The sequence below is a fragment of the Muscardinus avellanarius genome, assembly GCF_963383645.1.
Source record: "Muscardinus avellanarius genome assembly, chromosome: 14".
Classification (NCBI taxonomy): domain Eukaryota; kingdom Metazoa; phylum Chordata; class Mammalia; order Rodentia; family Gliridae; genus Muscardinus; species Muscardinus avellanarius.
In genome coordinates, this window is record NC_137800.1 from 80,499,018 (window position 1) to 80,520,709 (window position 21,692).

Genomic DNA, 21,692 nt, shown 5'->3' on the forward strand with positions numbered 1-21,692 from the left:
TTGATACATGTATGGAAGATATAACAATCATTAGACCCAGGTAATTGGCATATCCATCACCTCAATCATTTATCATTTCTTCATGTTGGAAATATTTAAAATAGAGAAATATTTTAAATATTTTAAATAGAGGAAATATTTTAAATAGAGAGCTGCTAGCTTTTTTCAAATATACAGTTAATTGCTGCTACTTTTCTTACTAATGTTTCTACATCATTAGAAGTTTTCTAGCTGGGCATGGTAGCAAATGCCTGAAATCCAAGTACTTGGGAGGCTGAGATAGGAGGATGGCAGTTTCAAGTCTAGCCTCAGAAACTTAGCAATGCCCTCAGCAATCTAGAAAGACCTTGTTTCAAAATAAATAAAATTAAATAAAAAGGGCTTGGAGTATAGGAGTATACTGGACTCAATTCTCAGTACAGAAGGAGGGAAAGAAGTCCTTTTCCTCTAATCTAAGTGCAGCCCTAATGAATTTTGTTGTTCTGATGTCATTAGAAGCTTTTCTTCTATCCAACTGCACCCCCGTGCCCATTAACAAATAGACCTTTAAAATGAATTTTTAAAGACTACACCATAATTTAGCATTGAAACAAAAAGCTTTAGGATGGCCTTAACAGATATTTTATGTACATTTTCCATTAATGTACAAGAATGGTATGTTATAAAATTTATTTCTAAACAACTCTAAAAAAAGGACTTTCAGAAATATAAACTTTCTGAAAATCTAAGATTAAAAAGCATTATGCTCAAGCATATTACAATTATTTTATTTTCAAGGCATACACAGGTACACTTGTGGAAGTTTCGGAAATCTCAATGTCTTGACAGAAGTGGAATCCTTATAAAAAGAAAACAAGCTGCCTGTACTAGTTACCAGCTGTCGCCATTGATTGTATACACTTCTCAAAGTAAAAGATGCTAGTTTAACACTTTTACTCTGAGAAAGTCTTTAAAACAGCTGTGTGTTACAGCAATCCTTTTACCTACACTTGGTATTTGTCACTACTGACTTCAAAGCGGCTGGCGGCGTAGGCTCAGATTAAAAGAATCAAGGTGTGATTAGATTATTGATGCATAACTAGCTGCGTTTTTGTTGTCCAATTTATGAATTTCCTGCATCATTTCACTTTCTCTGACAAGCATTTATTAAAATAGCTTATAATAAATAAGCAAGCCTAGGAGCAGTGCTCCCTCCTGTGGTCAGTTTCCTGAAATTCTTCAAACGAAAAAAAAATTTTTTTCAACAGCAGGTGGATCGGGATTCACTTTTTATTTTTTCATATCCTACTGAAATTAGGGTGTCTTACCATTGATATACTTAGAATTTTAGTTTATCAAGCGGTTACTTTCTCAGTGGTACAAAAAACAGTAGCACCCTGACATTCGTTGATACCACTTAAATCACTGAATACAGAATATAAATATAAATCGTGCGCCTCCTTTCCCACTCTACGTTAGCAAGAGTTAATATATCATTCCTTATGACAGCTTATCGTTTTTGTCACAATAAGCTCATATATAAATTAAGTGATTTGGGAATGGTCACAACTCCCTCACTTTCAAGTCAGTACCACTCTTATGTATAGAAAAGCTCCAGAAACCATAAAGTATGATCCACATTTTACGTTAGTTTTGCGTGTTTAATAACTACTAGTTGATATAGATAACACACACTTCCCACGCTGGTCTGAGCACTCCAAGAGGGGGAGAACCAGGTGGGATATCTCGACCTGGTCAGGCAAGCTCACGGCGCCCAAACCAGGGAGGAGACGCCACACTTCCCAGGGGCAGGTGCGGCGCGCGCGCTCCCGTCTGCCACCGCGCGCGGGAGGCGAGCCACGCCCCCTCCCAGCATGCGCGGCGCGCTGCACGCCGGGCGCTTGCGCATGCGTAGTGCGCTGTGACCGCGGCTCGGGTCGCGGGGTGCATCCTAAGATCCGCTGTCCGGCATGAAGGGCTGGGGTCCGGAGCCTGCCTCCTCGCCCCAGCGCCATGGAATGCTTGCGGAGCCTGCCCCGGCTCCTGCCGCGGCGCGCCCTGCGTGCTCTACCCTGGGGCCTGCCCCCGGCGGCCTTGTGCGGCCGCGCCGCCCCGCTGCTGGGACGCACCCGGGCAGCGCTCCTGCGCGGGCCCCGCCAGCCAGGTACGACCCGGCGCCCGCCCCTGACCTTGGCCGCCCCGGCCTCCAGCGCCCGCGGCTCGACGGCGTGCCCGGCCCGCCGAGCCCACCTGCCAGCCCTGGGCCTCCCGCCGCCTCGCCGCAGCTCCGGTGGGACGGACTTCCCACGGCGATCTCCTCCATACTGGTGGTTTTGAACGCAGTATTCACAACCCTTGTCTTTCTCACCAAATGGTGAAACATGGTGATCAGATTTCACAACTGTGAGTGCCAGTGTTGCACAGAAACAAAAGACATTCAAATGTATAACTTCCTAAAAGGTGTAGCAGGGTTTTCAAATACTTTTTTAGTTCTCAAAACCTCCCAAACTAACTCGCCGCAAGTCAGAACCTCATTCTCCCCGCCCAGTCTTTTCGACTTGCCTTGCGTTCCTGTTCCTGTCTTTGGTAAGGCTTGAGAACTCAATCTCTGCAAGCTGGAAGAGAACCTTCCAGGATAAGCATGGAAATTCTGAGTAGTAATCCTGCTGACATTATCTAATTTGTGGCTTATTAGTAAATGTCAGCTTATAGCGTTGCCTTTTAATTTTGTTCAGCTGACCCTTATAATTTGTAAAAGGGAAATAACCTCATTTACAAGTTACATGAATTATTACACGTAAATAGTGGGAAGGAAAAAGGACAGACTCTTTAGAGCCATCAGTGATTACTTTGGTAACAAAATAACGCGATATTTTTACACCTCATTCCTCTAATGTTTAGTGTTTGTATTTTGAAGTACCCTTTGTCTTCATTGGGTTTACTTGATTATGTTGAGAGCCCACTTCGAATCAATCTAATCATGTGTTTTAAATAGACCTCTTTTCGCCGGGCGTGGTGGTGCACGCTTGTAATCCCAGCGCTTGGGAGGTTTAGACAGGTTCGAAGCCAGCCTCAGCTACTTAGTGAGGCTCTTAGCAATTTAGTGACACCCTGTTTCCAAATAAAGTATAAAAATAGGTCTGGGAGTATAGCCCGGAGATAGAAAAGCCTCTGGGTTCCACCCCCAGTACCACCAAAAAAAAAAAAAAAAAAAAAAAGACCTCTTTTCAACTAAAGGCTTGTCTTTATTCCAGGTCAGTAAGATTTCAGACTTACTCACCATAAAGTGTATCTATAGAAAAGGAGCTGACACATGGAAAATAAGTAAATTCTGTGTTATAACTTGATCAGATAACCCTGATACTGGAATGACAAAGTATCAGGTGGTATATATCTACCAATATACTTTGCAAGAAGAGTTTGTTTACTTATTTTGGGGGTACTAGGGTTCCTGGAAGCCCTTCTACCTCCGGGCTACATTCCCAGACCTATTTTATTTTTTATTTGAAAACAGGGTCTCTTAAGCCAGCACAGATGGCTTGGAACCTGCACGATCCTCCTGTCTCTGCCTCCCAAGCACGGGGATTACAAGCGTGCGCCACCACCCCCAGCATAAGAAGAGTCTTTTTAAATTATGAAAAAAGAAAACTAGACATTTTCTTCAAATCTCAGAATGCTGTATTGAATGTGTGTTCATTCAACTCTGAAATGTAAAAAATAATTAGGAAAGGAAAGAGTAATTAGAATGCCCCCACCAAATTTTAATGCCTTACCTAAGCCATTACTTTTAAAAATCATTCCCTTCCAAACCTAATTACCTACAAACATTAAAACTAACAAATTAGAGTGTTTTCCTATAGGAAAAAGGTTCCAGAAATGATAAAGTAATCTGAAGACCTCCACATTCTAAGTTCTGTCTTTGCTGTCTGTGAAAACCAACTGCAGGATCACAAGAATCTCCTCGTTCTTTCTCCAGGTGAAGTGCACCGATTTAGAACTTATGATGTCTCTCAAGCCACGTTAGCCAGTGTAGCTCAGGTGTTTACTGTGGTGAGTATATTTATATAATACCTCTGATGGTTTACAGAATGTACTTCCTAAGTTAACAGAGTTGGGCTGCTGGCCAAGCTAAAAAAAATTCTTTTTTGTAGTGAATTTGTATGTTGTGCTTAGTCAGTGACCTGAGTGCCTACTAGATTTGCTTAACAATGCCCTAGAATCTTTGTTAATGACTGTGGAACTCTTTAATACTAGAACAGATCAGTCACATCACAACTGAACGCCTGATGCTTAGGATTGCCTGGAATCTGTTTAGAATCCTTTGCAGGCTGTTAGCCAAGTGCGGAGTATCATGTAAAGCATCTTGAAGGCAGCACCGTGTAGTATTTAAGAGTGCATGTTTTGAAGGGTCTTGATCCCTACAGCCTTCTCTAAAGTGCTTCAGTGGGGGGAAATGAATAAGTTACATAGATCTCGTGTGTGTATAATAAGGCTCTTGGGTAAAAGTGTTAGAGTGACACAAGTGAAATTTATGTGGGCTTTTTGGGTTATATTTTGCAACTTTTTTGTAAGCTTTTAATTTTTCTAAAAATGTTTGAAAATAAATTTATTTAAAGCATTTAAATAAATGCTTGATGTGAGCCAGACTTTCTAAATTCAAATCTCAGCCCTACCTATTACTGTGAACTAGGTAGACATGGACAGGATATTATATCACCTTTGTGTGCCTTAGTTTCTTATCTAGTAAACTAAGAATAAACCAATCTTATAGGATTTTTGTGAGTATTAAAGTAACCCATACTTGTGAAACCCTTAAAATAGTGCTATATATATATGTTAAGCATTTAGTATATTTTAGCTGTTAAGATTACTTTGGCCCAGTAACATCAGCACTTTTATTTATAAACTATATAGAATAAGATAACTCAGAATTCAATTTGAAAGTTATTACTTTTATTCAATGTTTTGGAAGTAGGTCAGTTTAATTAAACAAAAATACAAAACAAGATATCAGATTCTGAAATAAAATTTCTTTCAGGTGAAATAATTGTCTACCAAGTACACTGAAGAAAATCATCTAATTTGAAATAATGAGTTTAAAAAGTGAGCAGGTCATAAAGTAAATTTTTAAAAAATCAGTATGCTAGCCAGGCATGGTGGCGCGCACTTTTAGTCCCAGTACTTGATAGGCTGAGACAGGAGGAATGCAGGTTTGCAGCCAGCCTCAGCTACTTAGTGAGGTTCTCCAGAACTTAGTGAGACCCTGTTTCAAAATAAAAAGAATAAAATTTAGGGCTGGGGGTGTAACTCAGAGGTAGAATACCCCTGGATTCTGCCCCTAGTACCGCAAAAAAAAAAAATCAGCTTGCTCTTTTGAAGAAAAATGATACATGTTGATATGCAAAAATATTTAGTATATATATTTTAAAGTCGGAAGGAGAAAGTGCGAAGAAGCATTTTATAGCAAAAAGACTAAATCATATGGGTAAAATAGCATAATTTTCTAGAAATTGTCATGTGATTTAAATAGTTTTACTTCACATATATTTCTTTATGCAGTTGGATATATGTGTTCATAAAATAAAGCTAAGGAGGAAAGCTCTGTGTTACACAAATAGAAAGCTTCCTTTGATAAAAATATCCCTTTGATATTAATGTTTATGCTACTTAGGTATTGGTATCTTAACACATAAGAAGCAAGCTAAAAATATATTTTGTGGTTTTTCATCATGGTAACACAGTATGCATGTTTTCAGAGTAACAGCCAATATATTGTACCTCCAAATAAATCTTAGGAATGTCTTTTATAGTAAGTAGTGCAGCTGAGCACATTAATTTATTAAATATTATATGACTTGATAAGAATTATAGAAAAATATTTCTTTGCTTTACAGAAAGTAAATGAAGTTTGTTCGTGTCCTCTTATCAAACTATCAGAAGAGGCCTTTTCTGTAAATCATTCTGTAAATCCTGCAGTACTAAGAAGAGAGACTTCTTAGCCTCGAGTGGATATTTAGATTCACGAGACAGAACTCACTTGGTCCCAGCCTAAGATACAGAACATGAAACATAACAGGGCCAGGTGTGGTTGTACAGTCCTGTAACTCAGCTACTCAGGTGACTGAGGCTAGAGAAGCGCACATTCAGAGCTAGTCTGCGTAACTTAGTGAGATCCTATCTCAAAGTAAAATTTTAAAAAGGCATGAGGATGTAGCTCAATGGCAGAGCATTTGCCTAGCATGTACAAGGCCATGGGTTCAATTCCCAGTACTGTTTAAAAAAGAGAGAAGAAACAGAAGAGCATCGAGTGTTTTCTTTTTCAAAAGTCCAGGGGTAAAAGGAGATAAAATTCTTGAAGGAAGTTGTGAGATCCTCCTTGGCTTAGAATCCCTGTGCCCCTCACTGCCAGTATCCCATGTAACTGACTCAGAGGCACAGCTTCCAGAACCCTTCAAAGATGTGGCCAGGCACAGGAACCGCACTCGGAGGGATGGACAGTGATGGCCTTCCTCCTAGTATCTGGAATCCCTTCAGGGTCCTCCTAATCCAGTGCAATCCGCCACTCAGAGGTCGGGTTACCATGCACAGTTTTACGTAGCGATACAGCTGGTGCTTTTTATCAGACTTCTAAAGGAATCAAGACAAATGTCTGCTCATGATCAGGTTTATCCTAGCAAAGGAAAAAGATTATTCTTTTAACTCTAAAAACTGTTATTTAATCTAGAGGTCAGTTATGGTTTATTACTATTTCAATATTTTGGTGCTATTACTCAATACCATAAATATTTACTAATTTCAGAGAAAATAATATTTTGTTTTTATAATCTACAGACAAAATTTGACAAAGAAGGAAATGTTACTTCTTTTGGTGAGTATCCTTTTAAATCAAAGGAGTGAATCTGGTGGATTATGGTCTATGTAGGTGTGTTGAAGGAGGTCTTTCTTCAGCCTTTGTCCATTAATCCTAATTGGGACTGGCAGCACCTGGACTGTGTATCCTCCCAGAATTACTCTCTTCTGGCAGGAGCCACTTTGATTCTAACAGATATATAGGAAATATTTTGGAGAATAGAAGCACTTTTTTCCGCTTTTGTTTCTCTTCTGCTGGTCTCTCTTACACTCACATTTATTCTGAAGCTTGTTTAAGGTAGAATCACATAATACTGACACTGCAGTGGGGACAAAAGATGAGGATGAACAGGGCACTGAGGGGAAGTCACATGAAACTCAGCCACTGATTTCCCTCTGTGGGCAGCTACTTTTAAAAATGAAACTAGGCATGACTTTACTCTGTGACTTAAGACTTTTGTTTCACATCTTTTTTCCACTTCCAGCCACAAGATACTGTTGTTTCTGCCATTGCTGAGATCCTAGAGTAGTTTTTACTCAATATCACCTTCAAAAGACAGTTCGACTTCGAGCCCCGTCACGGGTGTGATTTGACACTGCAAGATCAGATACTATAATCTGTACAATGCCTTGAGTTTCATCTGTATGTTCTCTTAGGTAGTCATTTTAGTTCTCAGGTAGGAGAATCTGGTATAAAAATCAATAATCTCTTTTTGTTTGTCCAGAACAAAGAAAATCAAATTTATTTGTTCACAAATATATACTGCACAAGATGATGATGTAATGTGAGAAGAAATAGAAAGTGTAGTTATATAAAATTCATATTTAATAAAGACAACCTGTCTGGAACTAGAAATTGCTGGTATAGGTTCTAAATGCATGGCTATGCTTTCTATATTGGTCCTAGAGGCTTCTAAGTATAGAGAAACTTAATACAGCAGAGAAAAAAGAAAAGAATAAAGTTAACCTGAGTGTTTTCAAGGTAAAAATTGACATTAAAAAGACTTGGTTTAGCTTTTCTTTCTGGTAGTCGTAGAAAATGGTGCCTAGTGGTGCCGGGAGGGGTGTTCTGACATAAAATCCAAATTCTTTTCATTTATTAGTTTAGCCTACTCTTTATTTCTTTTATAGAAAGGAAGAAAACTGATTTATACCAAGAGTTAGGTCTTCAAGCCAGAGATTTGAGATTTCAGCATCTGATGAGCATCACAACCAGAAACAATAGGATCATCATGAGAATGGAGGTGAGGGGCTTGGTTTTCACTCCAGTCTGATCGAAGCCACTTCCTAGCCATCTTACTCAGTATCTAAGTTAATCACAGTTTTGGGGGGAAAACAAAGTACTTGTGTGGAACACAGATCGTTTTTTAATTCAATACATTATAAGTAAAACTCATTTTACATGGATTATATCCATATGTTCAGCAAGTATAATAGTGCTATGCTTATGTTTGAAAAATTCTGACTGTAGTCTTTATTCTCAGTGTTTGAATTTAGTCTGTAATATTCGAAATACTAGAAAAAATCTTGACTTTATATAGGTTTTTTTTTTTTCCACTTGTATCACTTTTATGTAATTGTGGTATAACCTTAGCTACCACGTACAAATTCTGACTTTCCAGACAGCCCAGGAATATGTTCAATTTTGATGCTTTAAATTTTTCTTAAAGCTTTTATTTTTTAATATTTATTTATTTATTTATTTTTGCTGGTCTGGGGATGGAACCCAGGGGTATTCTACCTCTGAGCTACAGCCCCTGCCCTATTTTTTAATTTTTTATTTTGAAACAGGGTCTCACTGAGTTGCAGAGGGCCTCACTAAGTAGCTGAGGCTGTCCGCGAACCGCGATCCTCGGTCTCAGCCTCCCGAATGCTGAGATTACAAGCGTGAGCCACCGCTTCTGGCTTCTTAAAGCTTTTAAAATACAATGTATCCTCCTTTGCCTACTCAGAATGCACCAGATATATTGACTTAATGATTCAGAAATAATATGGACATCAGTTATTTTGGTGGTAAAAGTTTAAGGTTCTGTCTGGGGTATATAAAAAGACATAGTTCTTCATAATATTGGCCCTGCAGTGGGCATGGATTTGATTTCTGCAAAACATCTTTGATGGCAGATATTTTTTTCATTTTTCTAGAATTGGTCAGAATATTTATAATGGAAGCAGTCTTCTCCCAGGGCGGGAAAAATTCTTCACTCTTAAGGTCATTAGCTAACATCCTTGAAAAGATCATCTATTTGATGGAGAGTTAAGAATGTGATGAACAAATTGAGCAGAATATTAATGGTAAAATCTTAAGCGGTGGGTGTATGGTGTTGACTATACATTCTTTGAACATTTTGTATAAAATTTTTTGTAATGTTGGAAAATGGAGTTGTTTGTGGGAGTTTTTTTGTTTTGTTTTGTTTTTTGGTGGTACTGGGGTTCTTGGAAACTCTTCTACCTCCTGGCTACACTCCCAGACCTATTTTATACATTTTTTATTTGGAAACAGAGTCTCTTAAGCCAGCACGGCTGGCTTGGAATCTGCTCAATCCTCCTGTCTCCGCCTCCCAAATGCAGAGATTATAAGCGTGCAACGCCATGCTCAGCGAGAAATGTTATTTTTATTTTTATTTATTTATTTTTTGTTGTGATACTGGGGATTATTCAGGAGCAGTCTACCATTGAGCTACATCCCTATCCCTTTTTGTTTTTTATTTTGAGACAAGGCCTGGCTAAGTTACTGAGGCTGTGAACTTGGAATTCTTGTGACTTGGCCTCCTAAGTAGCTGAGATTGCAGGTTTGTGCCACCGTGCCTGATTCCCAATTTTTATATTACTAATACAAATAGCACAGCCCACTTCTACTCTTTAAATGTAAAAGATGCCAGTCTCTCATTTTAGAAAAAAAAGGGAACTTTTTCATTTAAGCCAAAGTGAATTGATTGGTGTGAGTGTCTAGTAGTGGGGAATAAACTCAGGGCATTCTGTTTCTGAGCTATACCCTTAGCCCTCTATGTTTTGTTTTGTTTTTAATTTTGAAACTGAGTTGCCGGCTCTGACTTCTCAAACCTGCAATCCTCCTGTTTTAGCCTTCCAAGTACTGGGATTATAAAATAAACCTTTATTTTCTATTTTTTAGTTTTTAAACAGGGTCTCACAAAGTTAGAGTGTGCTGGTTTCAAACCTGCAATCCTGTCTTAGCCTCCCAAGTATTGGGATTACAGGCCAAAAAAAGTCTACTGCATTTGATTCTTTTTTTTTTTTTTTTTTTTTTTTTTTTGCAGTACTGGAGATGGAACCCAAGAGCATTCTACCTCTGTGCTACACCCCCAGCCCTATATTTTTAGTCTTTTTAAGTTTGAAACAGGGTCTCACTGAGTTGCAAAGGGCCTTGCTAAGTAGCTAAGGCTGTCTGCAAACTGCGATCCTCTGGTCTCAGCCTCCCGAATGCGGGGATTACGAGCGTGCACCATCATACCCTGCTTCATACTTGATTCTTAAAAAAACTATCTTTTATTTCTTCTATTTCTTATGATTGCCTTAGAATTCTTGGGTATATAATTTGTGTGAGTACTAATTCTATTGAGATTGAGTTAAGGGAATCAAGATTTACATGTATTTTAGATATCCTGTTTGTAAACAAATATGCCTTGTTTTTGTTTTTTGAAAAATCAAGTGAATACTGATTTGCTTTAGTTTTAATCCAAAATTAATGAAATGTTCAGCTGAATGTGATGAATATTTTTCCTATAACTCTGTAACCTTCATGTACATGAATGTAGATGTATGCATGTGTTTATTCCTGTGTGTATATATGTGTGCTTTTTTTTTTTAACAGTATTTGAAAGCTGTGATAACTCCTGAGTGTCTTCTGATACTAGATTATCGTAATTTAAACTTGGAGCAATGGCTGTTCCGGGAACTGCCATCGCAGTTGGCTGGAGAAGGTCAACTTGTCACCTACCCTTTACCTTTTGAGTTCAGAGCCATAGAAGCACTCCTGCAGTACTGGGTAAGCCTGTTTTATTTGACATCCCGAGTTTATTTGGGTTTTGAATGCTATTAAATGGGAAGACAAATTGCATTGTTTCAGTGACATTTTCCTGACCATCTCTTCCAACAAAAACATTCCTAAAGGTCCTAATGGATGAAGTACTTAATTCTTAAATTCTTGATCCAACCAAGTAAAACTAAAGATTCTAGTTATAGTAAATAGTATAGTATATAAAGAAACACATTCAAGTTGACTCTTCCTCATACAATTTTAAAAATCATATTGTGGGTTAATAAGTTGAAATACTTAATACCCTATATATGAAATAAGTTCTCCAATTTTAAATACATTTTGTTTTCTCGAAACAGTATATAAAGTGCTTACACAGAAATGTTCTGTTCACCAAATTATTTTTAATATAATCTTTGAGGAATCTAAATGATGCCTCTCTTTGAGACCTAGCTGACATAGGAACCATACACAATTATAATGACTTCTGATATTGTAGTCATTGGCTGTGAAGGGATCCTGCCCCACCGAACAAGGCTGGTTTCTTAACTCCCACCGATCTTTCACTATCTGCTCTCCCTCTCCTAGTCTGGATAGTATTGCTCAGAAGCTGACTGCGTGTAGGAGCCGGTGCAAGAATACCAGCCAGAGTGGGAGGAGCAGAGGGCCCCAGGGATGTGAGGTGGGTGGGGGCTCATGAGCCTGGTTCCCTTCTCTTCTTTGCTCTGCTGAGGGATTAGATGGCTGCACTCCCTGCAGGGGCTAAAGAGACCGCAACAGCAGCTGCAAACAGTGGGCAAGCACAGGCCAGCCATGGGGAAAACAGATGGGACGTGGATGCCTAAGTTGTCTGCTAGGGCATGCAATCTTCTTGCCACAACAAGCAAGGCCACCATCTTCCACAAGGAATAAGCTTTCAAATAAAGGAAGCTCCCAACCCCACCGAGAGACCGTGAGGTCTCTGGGATGTGATGTTCAGCGGCCTCCCCAGCTACTACCGGAGTACAGACCTTACTGAGCAGAGAATTTCGTGTCTGCACTTCTAAATTAAAACATTAGAAGTGCTTGCCGGGCGTGGTGGCGCACGCTTGTAATCCCCGCGCTTGGGAGGCGGAGACAGGAGGATCGCACAGGTTCGAAGCCAGCCATGCTGGCGTAATAAGAGACCCTGTTTCAAAAATATAAAAGAGGTCTGGGAGTGTAGCCCGGAGGTAGAAGGGCTTCCAGGAACCCCGGTACCACCAAAAAAAAAAAAAAAAAAAAAAAAAAAACATTAGAAGTGCTTCAGTTTGGTTGCCTACCCCTTCTTCCCACCCAAAGTCTTCTCAACCCGAGACAGCTCCCATATATGCAAAATAAACAAGATGTCTGCAGCAAGCAGAGTAACTGGCCTCCAGTTTCCAAATCAGAGAATCTTAGCTTCACGGTAATCATGCATCTGAGAGATACAGTGGATGCTAGAAGCTATGTCATTAATTTTAGTGCTTAATTCAATTGGTGTTATGTTTTTTGCCAACTGGTTTGGAAAAATTTTAATCTTTTAACAATTAGTATAGCTGTATTGGTGCAGTCCTGCTGAATATCAAACATGCTGGTATTAACCTAATAAGAAAAGTATGTTTTTTACTTTTTACCGATTTTATGAAACCCAAGTTAAGTGTGGTTTTCAAAAGAGCATTGTTTAGACGGGCGTGGTGGCACATGCTTGTAATCCCAGAATTTAGGAGGCTAAGACCGGAGGATCATGGTTCGCGGACAGCCTCAGCTACTACTTAGCGAGACCCTGTTTCAAAATAAAGAATAAAAAAATAGGGCAGGGGGTGTAGCTCAGAGGTCGAATGCCCCTGGGTTCCATCCCCAGACCCACAGGAAAAAAAAAAAAAAAGAGCGTTGTTTATAGGATTTTCTTTTTGGTGGCACTGGGGCTGCTGGAAACTCTTCTACCTCTGGGCTACACTCCCAGACATAAGAACCTGCATGATCCTCCTGTCTCGGCCTCCCAAGTGCAGGGATTACGAGCATGTGCCACCACGCCCAGCTTGTTTATAGGAATTTTAAATTGTATTCTGTTTACAAAGAACATAGGTTATTTGCCAAATGTAAACATTGTGTTTTAGTCAAGGATTGGCAGGTTTTATTTTAGTAAATCAATCTCCCATCCCTGTCATAATAATTATTTATAGGGAATTCTTTTCTGAGAGTTTATTCCGTCAGCCAAACCTGAGCCTCATGACATGATGCGTGGTTCTTTTAACCCAGGGGATGGTTTTTAAATCATGTATAGTGTTTTGGCATTGACTGAATCGTTACCCCCATTTGTAGCTATCGCAAATTTCTGTGTTTACTCAGAGGATTCGCTGACCCTAAGTATTCTAAAAAGGTTGTTTTAATTCTTATGAAAGGTCATGTTGTTATCTAGATCAACACTCTTCAGGGGAAACTTAGCATTTTGCAGCCATTGATCCTGGAGACATTGGAAGCTTTAGTGGATCCAAGACATTCTTCTGTAGACAGAAGCAAACTGCACATCTTACTACAAAATGGCAAAAGGTAACTGGGTGGCTTGCTGAGGTGGGTGGTAGAGAAATATTTTAAACTCTGAAGTCTTAACATTGAAACATTTAGCATAAATTTACATACAAATTTGTGTTATTCTTGTATTTTTTTAAAAATAGCAGCTTGCAAATGATAATGACATTTTATAATTTAATCTCATTTGTTTTTGTTGCCACCTTTGGGTGTGGCAGGCGCGGACACGCGCGCACGCACACACACACACACACACACACACACACACACACGGGTTAAACCCAGGAGCATTCTACCTCCAAGCCACACCTCCAGCCATATTTTTTTATTATGAACAGTTTCATGAAGTTGTTGAGGCTTGCTGTGAACCTGTGATCCTTCTATCTTAGCCTCTCAAGTACTGGGATTACAAGCATGCACCACCTATACCTGGCTTTTATTTGTTTTTGGGTTTTTTTTAAGAAGTTTATTAGAAAGATAGAAATACAGAAAATAGAAATACAACTCCATATCAGACTGGCATGGAGGGGTGACTCGAAATGAATACACCCTTTATTTGGTTTTAATTTTTAAAGTTATGTGTTTTGTAACTTTTTTTTTTTTTTGGTACTAGGGATTGAACCCAGGGGCATTAAACATCTAAGTTACACTCCCAGCCCTACTTTATTGTTTTTATTTTGAAACAGGGTCTTACTAGATTGATGAGTCTCCCTACTTGCTGAGGCTGTCCTCGAACCTGTGATCCTCCTGTCTCAGCCTCCCAAGTACTGGGATCACAAGTGTGCACCATCAAGCCCAGCTGTGTTTCACAACTTTTCTAACATAGACTAGCCTAGGGGTATAGCGCAGGGGTAAAATGCCCCTGGGTTCAATACCCAGTACTGCAAAAAAAAAGAAAGAAGAAAGTTAAAGGCTGGGACATGGCTCAGTGGTAGAGTGCTTTCTTGGGTTGCACAAGGCCTTGGGGCTTGATCCCTAGTGCTACTGAAAAAAAATTTTTTTTAAAGAATTAGTTAAAATTTCTGAATCAGTAAGGGGTATTATCCAAAATTGCTGACATGTTTCTGTCAGTAAAGAGTAAATAATCTGGGGCTGGGAGTGTAGTTCAGTGATAGAGTGCTTGTCTAGGGTACACAAGCCCTAGGTTCAGTCCCTAGCAAAGCATATATGAAAAAGTGAATGGTCTTCTTATATTACTACTGCAGTTTTATTGAGAAAATAAATTTACAAGCCAAAAATATTAAATCACAGTAATTAGATGTTTCTAAAATAAATTATATATGCTGAGGTTTATTTATATCACTCTTTTATCTTAGGGAATTGATTCTTGTATAATTATTGAGATTTTCTTACAAGTTAGTGTTCACTATGAGATCACTAGATCTCTTTTTTTTTTTTTTTTTTGTGGTCCTACACTCCCAGACCTATTTTATATTTTTTAATTTGGAAACAGGGTCTCTTAAGCCAACAAGGCTGGCTCCAAACCAGCGCGATCCTCCTGTCTCTGCCTCCCAAGCGCAATGATTACAAGCATGCGCCACCACGCCTGGCTTAGATCTTCTTTATAATTGATAAGATACCTTAAAAAGTCAGTAGTCTTACAGTAAAATGCCCAAGTTTATGCTACTGATCATTTCTGTATAACTCTTCTTATAGTCTTTCAGAGTTAGAAACAGATATTAAAATTTTCAAAGAGTCCATTTTGGAGATCTTGGATGAAGAAGAGTTGCTAGAAGAGCTCTGTCTGTCAAAGTGGAGCGACCCACAAGTCTTGTGAGTATGGTCCTGCTGTTATTTCCTTGGGTGAATCTGATCTTTTCTTGTTTGGGGTGGTTTTTTTATAGAGAACATGACATTTTTGTGGAGTGGAGAATGCAGGTAGTTTTCATCCCAAGTCGTGACACATTCTCCCTATGCATTGCTGCACCTGATCCAGTTTAATGAAGATACAGTGAATGCATCCTGCATCCCAGCACTGCTGGGCGTGATGAATGTGACAGTTCCCTTTATCTCTTATGCAGAGAGTAAGAGTGGAAGAGGGAGGGGTGGTTACATCAGGCAGGGGAAAGCCTAGTAAAAGGAGATGAGATAGCCACATAAATTCTGTATATTTGGTCTAATGTAAAAATACCTGTTTTTTTTTGTTTTTGTGTTACTGGGGATTCAGAGACGTTCTACCTCTAAGCTATATTCCTAGGCTCTATTGAAACAGGATTTCTAAATTGCCAAGGCTGCCTGGAACCTCTGATCCTCCTGTCTCAACCTTCTGAGTAATGGAATTATAGGTGTATGCTCCCACACCCAGCTAAAACACTGACCTTAAAAACTTTCTATGAACTTAGAAATCATTTACATTTCTTCTGCACTCTTGAGATATTTATTTTTCAAATACCCAAAATAATTTGGTTTTATTCTTTATAGAGCAGTATTGGATATTAATACAGACATCTTTGTAATTTGTTTTTAGTGAGGAGGGTTTTAGGGCTTGAACCACAGTCATCCTACCTCCAAGCTACACTCAGCCCTTTTTCATTTTGAAACAGGGTCTCCCTGAGTTGCTGAGACTGGCCTCAAACCTGCAATCCTCCAGTTTCAGCTTCCCAAGTACTTTGATTACAGGCATGCCCCACCATACCTGGCTTGAACAGATTATTTTTGAATATTCTGAGAAATTAGTTATTTATATTCTAGTAAGAAAATATTAAGGTAAAAAGGGACGAATATTTGTTAGATATCATATATACATACTAGCAGAAGCTTGAACACATTCTCATTTGCCTTGATTTGCTTAAATTGATCTATGACTAATATGTTTTATTAATATAAATATCTTTTACAGAGTACTTCATTTTCCCTTATCCATGTGTTAGGAGTTGTGGATATAATAAAGGAGAACAAAATAACACAATACAGATATCATTCAAAAACATGTCTTTGAATATAAAAATGACATTTTTCTTGAATAGAAATGTTCTTCATTTTTAAAGATTTTTAAATTTTTAAAGTTTTATTTAACAGTTTTTAAAATCTGTTAGTTTTGCACCGATTCATCAGCCTTCACACTTGGGTTTTCCTGTAACTGGTAGCATGTACTGTCGTGTGTCTTTGGATTCTGGCCGTGGAATACAGTGACGTGAACTAGCCTATTGCAAGGGTGGTACTTCTGTCCTCAATGTTTAAGATCAGTTGACAGATCTTGGCCACAGGCACAACAGTAGAAAAGAAGGCTGGTGTTTTCTCTGGTAACTGAACATTCAGGAAGCTCTGGGTGCTAAATAGGTGAAGCTCATACTGGGGAATATTGACGGTTAACTCTTTAAATTGAAGCGAGATGAGCAGTGCTGGGATTGACCATGCAGAAGAGATGGAGTTGCTTTTGGAAAACTACTACCGATTAGCTGAAGATCTCTCCAATGCAGCCCGGGAACTGCGGGTACTGATTGATGACTCGCAGAGCATTATTTTCATCAATCTGGACAGGTAAGAAAGCAGTAGGTGAAACAGTGTTTTCTTTATAAAATGATTATAAGGAAATAAAGGTTTTAAGGAAATGTGACTTGAGGAGGACTTAACCACTCATCTATAGCTACTATGTAGCAGTGGAACTGTTCTGAAGGTGTAGATTTAACCAGCATGATCTTATGTAGGTTGCTTACTGTGCTTGCTCTGTGCAGTAAATGGGCACGTCTGTTTTCCCCCCAGCCACCGTAATGTGATGATGAGGTTGAACCTACAATTGACCATGGGAACCTTCTCTGTTTCACTCTTTGGACTAATGGGAGTTGCTTTTGGAATGAATTTGGAATCTTCCCTTGAAGAGGTAGGAATTTTTCCCCCTAGTGAGAGTTATTTAATGGTTTGAAGATCAGTTTTGAATACTCTTAAGTTGAACCTATATATTCCTGAAGTGAAATATGTAACTCATAATTCAGGCAGTATATTTGGACCCTGTTACAACATAAATACAGCCTCTTACTTGGTTTCAAAAACAACTAGAAATTTCGATAGCAGTGTTATGCAGTGAGGCAGTTAATGAGTTTTACTGTGTGTCTGGTGATGTACCTAGAAGTTTATATGCCTCATTTGGCTTATTTATCACAACTCTAAAAATGGATATATTATTCCTTTGTTATGGATATGAGAACAGAGGTCCGTAAGATTTTAAGTGACTGGTCCAAAGACACAGAGCTAGGAAACAAGGTTTAAGATTTCAGCCCCAAAGACTGTATTTTCCACCTTGCTCTCTTGCCTCTCTGTATTAAATAGAATATCAAACTCCATGTTCATTTTGTGGTAGCCCTGTATTTTCAGAGAATACCATGTTTAAGATTTCTAGCAATGATCAGAATGTGCAGCTGGCACGCTCAAGTGTTTGATTCTGCGTCCTAATTAGTCAAATGGGTCTGCTGTTTGTCACCTTGGTCCAAACAGCATCCTCTCAATGACTGTCTGCTTTTCCTAATCTTTCCTCTTGTGTCTCTCATCAGCTCTCCCTCTCCTGCCTCCTTTTCTGCCTCATTAACTCCTACTCATCTCTCATGTCTCAACTTCTGTGTCACGTCACTGACTGCACCCCAAGCCCCAACAAGGCAAGGTGCTCCCTTGTATATACACAAACAATCCCATACTTCCCATGTGTTGGTTCCTCAGAGTTTACTTTTTGTTCAAAGTCTGAAGGAAAAAAAAAGCCCAAGGCAAAGCCAGTGCCAGTCATTTTATTGCTCTTTGTGAAATTCGAAAGAAAATATGATGTATTTATTTAAGTGTTTAATACCAAGCACAGTTTTAAGTAGTGAGTTCCCATCCTTGTTGAGATTACAGTATAGAGGAGGAGAGACCTAATAAGCAGATACAAAATGTTAAATGAAAGTACCAAAAAGAAAATTAAAGCTAGGCAGTGGGACTGGTGGCATTTTAGAAAGGGAGCACAGTCCAGGAAGGTGGATCTAAAGAAGCCATGTTTGGTAGAGACCTTGAATACAAAGAGAAGTGGGGAAGTCACAGAGGAGAGGACAGCAGAGGACCTGAGCTTGGCCTTGGAAAGAAAGGCCAGAGACAACGGGACTTGTTGGGTGGAGGGAAATGAAGTGAAAGACGTAAATGCCACATTTCCTCAGTTGTATAGAGTGTCATATTATGTGAGATAATACCTGTTGGAAGCTTGGGCCCAAATTAAGATTATTAAAAGTTTCAGAAATAACTAAAATATCTTGTACAACATAATCCAACCCTTGACATTCTCAGAAGATATATCCAAACATCTTTGCAAATTCCCTCACTACAGAACTTTTTGTACAAGCCCTGTATCCTTCAGATTTTTGTTGACTCATGCTTATGTACATACACAGGTTGAGTATCTCATAATTCAACACTTATTGAGCACCAGCACGATATCAGAGACTAGAAAGAAACTTTGATGAAGACAGTTATGCTTGGTTTATAGATGATAAAAATATATTTCAATCTTTTAAAATCATGTTTCTTCTGGTTTATCCTCTGGGTGTTTTTGTTCTTAGTTCCTTTCTTTTGTAGGGGTTGTGAGACTAACCAAAGGTTTACTTTGAATTCTGAGGCAATAACAGTTTAGGAAATTTAATCTCCAAGGGACCTGGCCTTTTGCAATTGAGTGAACTCTGTCCTCTTTTAGGACCATCGAGTGTTTTGGCTGATCACAGGAATCATGTTCATGGGAAGTGGCCTCATCTGGAGACGGTTGCTTTCGTTCCTGGGACGGCAGCTGGAAGTTCCTTTGCCTCCTATGGTAGGAAGGGTCTAGTTCTCAGCAGTATTGCTGAGGGGTAGAATCGTGGCTGGACAGTCAGACAGTTGGGCTTAAGTCTGCATAGGCTCGTTTTCTCCAGACCTCCCTCTGTTTCCCCATCCATCAAGTCAATAGCACTAGTGGCCTGCTACATAGAATTACTGGGAGAATAAGATAATATTTAGCACAGTAAATTAGAAATATAATTCATTTTGTCTGGAATACTGACAAACACTACATTTAGATAGATATTAGTAATTCTGGTACAAGGCTTTATCATAACCAAATCGAAATATAGGAGACATTTACAGTGTTCATTAAGTTACAAATTTTACCTTGTTTTCATCTTTGTATTGAAGATGCCACCACTGGAATAAGTACTTAAGGTATTGATATATGACTTGCAATCCTTCTAGATCATCTTACTAAGCTTTTCTTTTAAAAAAGACACCAACTAAAATTAACTTTTCTGCTTCATTTAGATGGCCTCTTTACCTAAAAAGACCCTTCTCGCAGATAGAAGAATGGAAGTGAAAAACAGCTTCAGGCCGGATGGACTTGGATCAAGCAGGACTTTCCTAACCAGCCGTTAGCAACAACCTGGTGGATACCAATTTTTTTTCTATTACTGATACTATTTCTTTTGTAGAGAAAATACTGATATTTAAATTATTATATCTGATAAGATTATGGCAGTCACAATAATAGAACCTGATTGCATTTTAAAATTCTGAGTAAAGAAGCAAAGTGCTTGCTTCATAAACAGGCCAAAATTCTATTTTCTACAAACTTTTTTTTTTTTGTGTGTGTGTGTGTGGTACTGGGGATTAAACTCGGGGTATTCCACCTTTGAGCAACACCCCCAGCCCAATTTTATTTATTTGGAAACAGGGTCTCATTAAGTTGCTGAGGCTGGCTTTGAACCTCCTATCTCAGCCTTCCAAGTACTGAGATTACAAGGGTGCACCACTATCCCAGCTTATTTTCTACAAATTTTAAATACTGTTTTTATAGACATACTATGAAACATGGAGATATTATATAATAGACATTTTATACATACCAAGAAAAGTACAGTTTTATGCAGAACAAAGCGTAGCAACTTGATAAATCCATAGTTACTGAGCTCAAGTAGCAGTGGCTCTCAGTACAGGGAATCATGACATTTATGTCAATCTTCCGACTCAGGTTAACTGAAAAGGTAATGCATGTCAACCTTAAACTCTGGAAGTTTCTGCTTTAAAATCAGTCCTAGAGGTACCTTATTTTCCAGTGTTTGCCCTCCTTTGTATGTAAATAGTGTTAAAGATTTTACTTTGTAAATCTCTAAAACTGTTTTGTTTGAAAGTATAAAGTGAAAAGGTGGTGTTCTTAGTGTCATAGCTGCTTGTTTTTTTTAGGGGGGAAGGGCTTTTTTTTGTGTGTGGTGGTACTGGGGATTTCCTGGAAGCCCTTCTGCCTCCGGGCTACACTCCCAGACCTATTTTATATTTTTATTTGGAAAAAGGGTCTCTTAAGCTAGCACAGCTGGCTTTGAACCTGCGTGATCCTCCTGTCTCCGCCTCCCAAGCACGGGGATTACAAGTGTGTGCCACCACGCCTGGCTTAGCTCTTTTTTTTTTTTTTTTTTTGGTGGCACAGGGGGTGGAACCCAGAGGCTTTCTACCTCCAGGCTATACTCCCAGACCTATTTTATATTTTATTAGAAACAGGGTCTCACTAAGTTGCTGAGAGCCTCACTAAGTAGCTGAGGCTGGCTTCGAACCTGTGCGATCCTCCTGTCTCAGCCTCCCAAGCGCGGGGATTACAAGCGTGCGCCACCACGCCCGGCTCATTTTTTAAGTCTTTAAACCATCTCCCCAAAAATGTATTATGCCTAAAAACTTAACAGATGGGCTTCCTATGTTACAATTAAGAGATTTTATTTTCAGAGTTTGCACTTAAAGCCAATAATTGTAAGTCATAAAACTGCTATCCTAATTAACATTTACCTACCTGCCTTTTTATATTTTTTGGAGGTTCAGTACAGTTGTATAGTGATGTGCATAGAAGATTTGAGAATGGCCAGAGTAGCTCTTACACTACAAACGTAGCAGTAATGAAAGAATATACCAACTCTTGATGTTGAGAGTACCTCTTTACCCTAATATGATGTCATATGAGAAAGTCTAAGGGTCCATTTACCACATGACTTGGTGATGAAAATAAAAATGTTGTTCTAATAGCTAATTTTGAAAGAAAACATGTAGTTATAAGGTTTCCTCCGTTCTTGTGAGTGGCTGTGAAAAGCCATTAAGGAGGCTGAGAGGGTGGTAGAAACAGGCTGGACTAGACTAGGCATGGTGGTGCACACTTGTAATCCCAGCATTTGGGAGGCGGAGCCTGGAGGATCGTGGTCTGCTGGCAGCCTCAGCTATGTGAGACCCTCCACAACTTAGACCCTGTTTTAAAATAAATAGTAAAAAATAGAGTGGGGTGCAGCTCTGAGGCTCCTGGTTTCCATCCCCAGACCTGCAAAAAAAAAGAAAAAGAAAAAACAGGCTGGGCTAGCCTTAGAGCTGTGTGTGGCCCACAACTCTT

The 21,692-nt window shown here is 39.1% G+C and overlaps 1 protein-coding gene across 1 annotated transcript; it reads left to right on the forward strand.

The window, feature by feature from the left end:
- Window positions 1-1,992: 1,992 nt before the first annotated feature.
- Window positions 1,993-19,705, forward strand: MRS2 (magnesium transporter MRS2; the record flags this gene model as incomplete). Its single annotated transcript, XM_080710089.1, has 11 exons — window positions 1,993-2,143; window positions 3,956-4,029; window positions 6,811-6,847; window positions 7,960-8,072; window positions 10,658-10,831; window positions 13,242-13,372; window positions 15,008-15,124; window positions 16,679-16,831; window positions 17,054-17,171; window positions 18,999-19,112; window positions 19,595-19,705. The coding sequence occupies 11 exons, from the start codon at window positions 1,993-1,995 to the stop codon at window positions 19,703-19,705; spliced, it is 1,293 nt and encodes a 430-aa protein (XP_080566215.1).
- Between the last annotated feature and the right edge of the window lie 1,987 nt (window positions 19,706-21,692).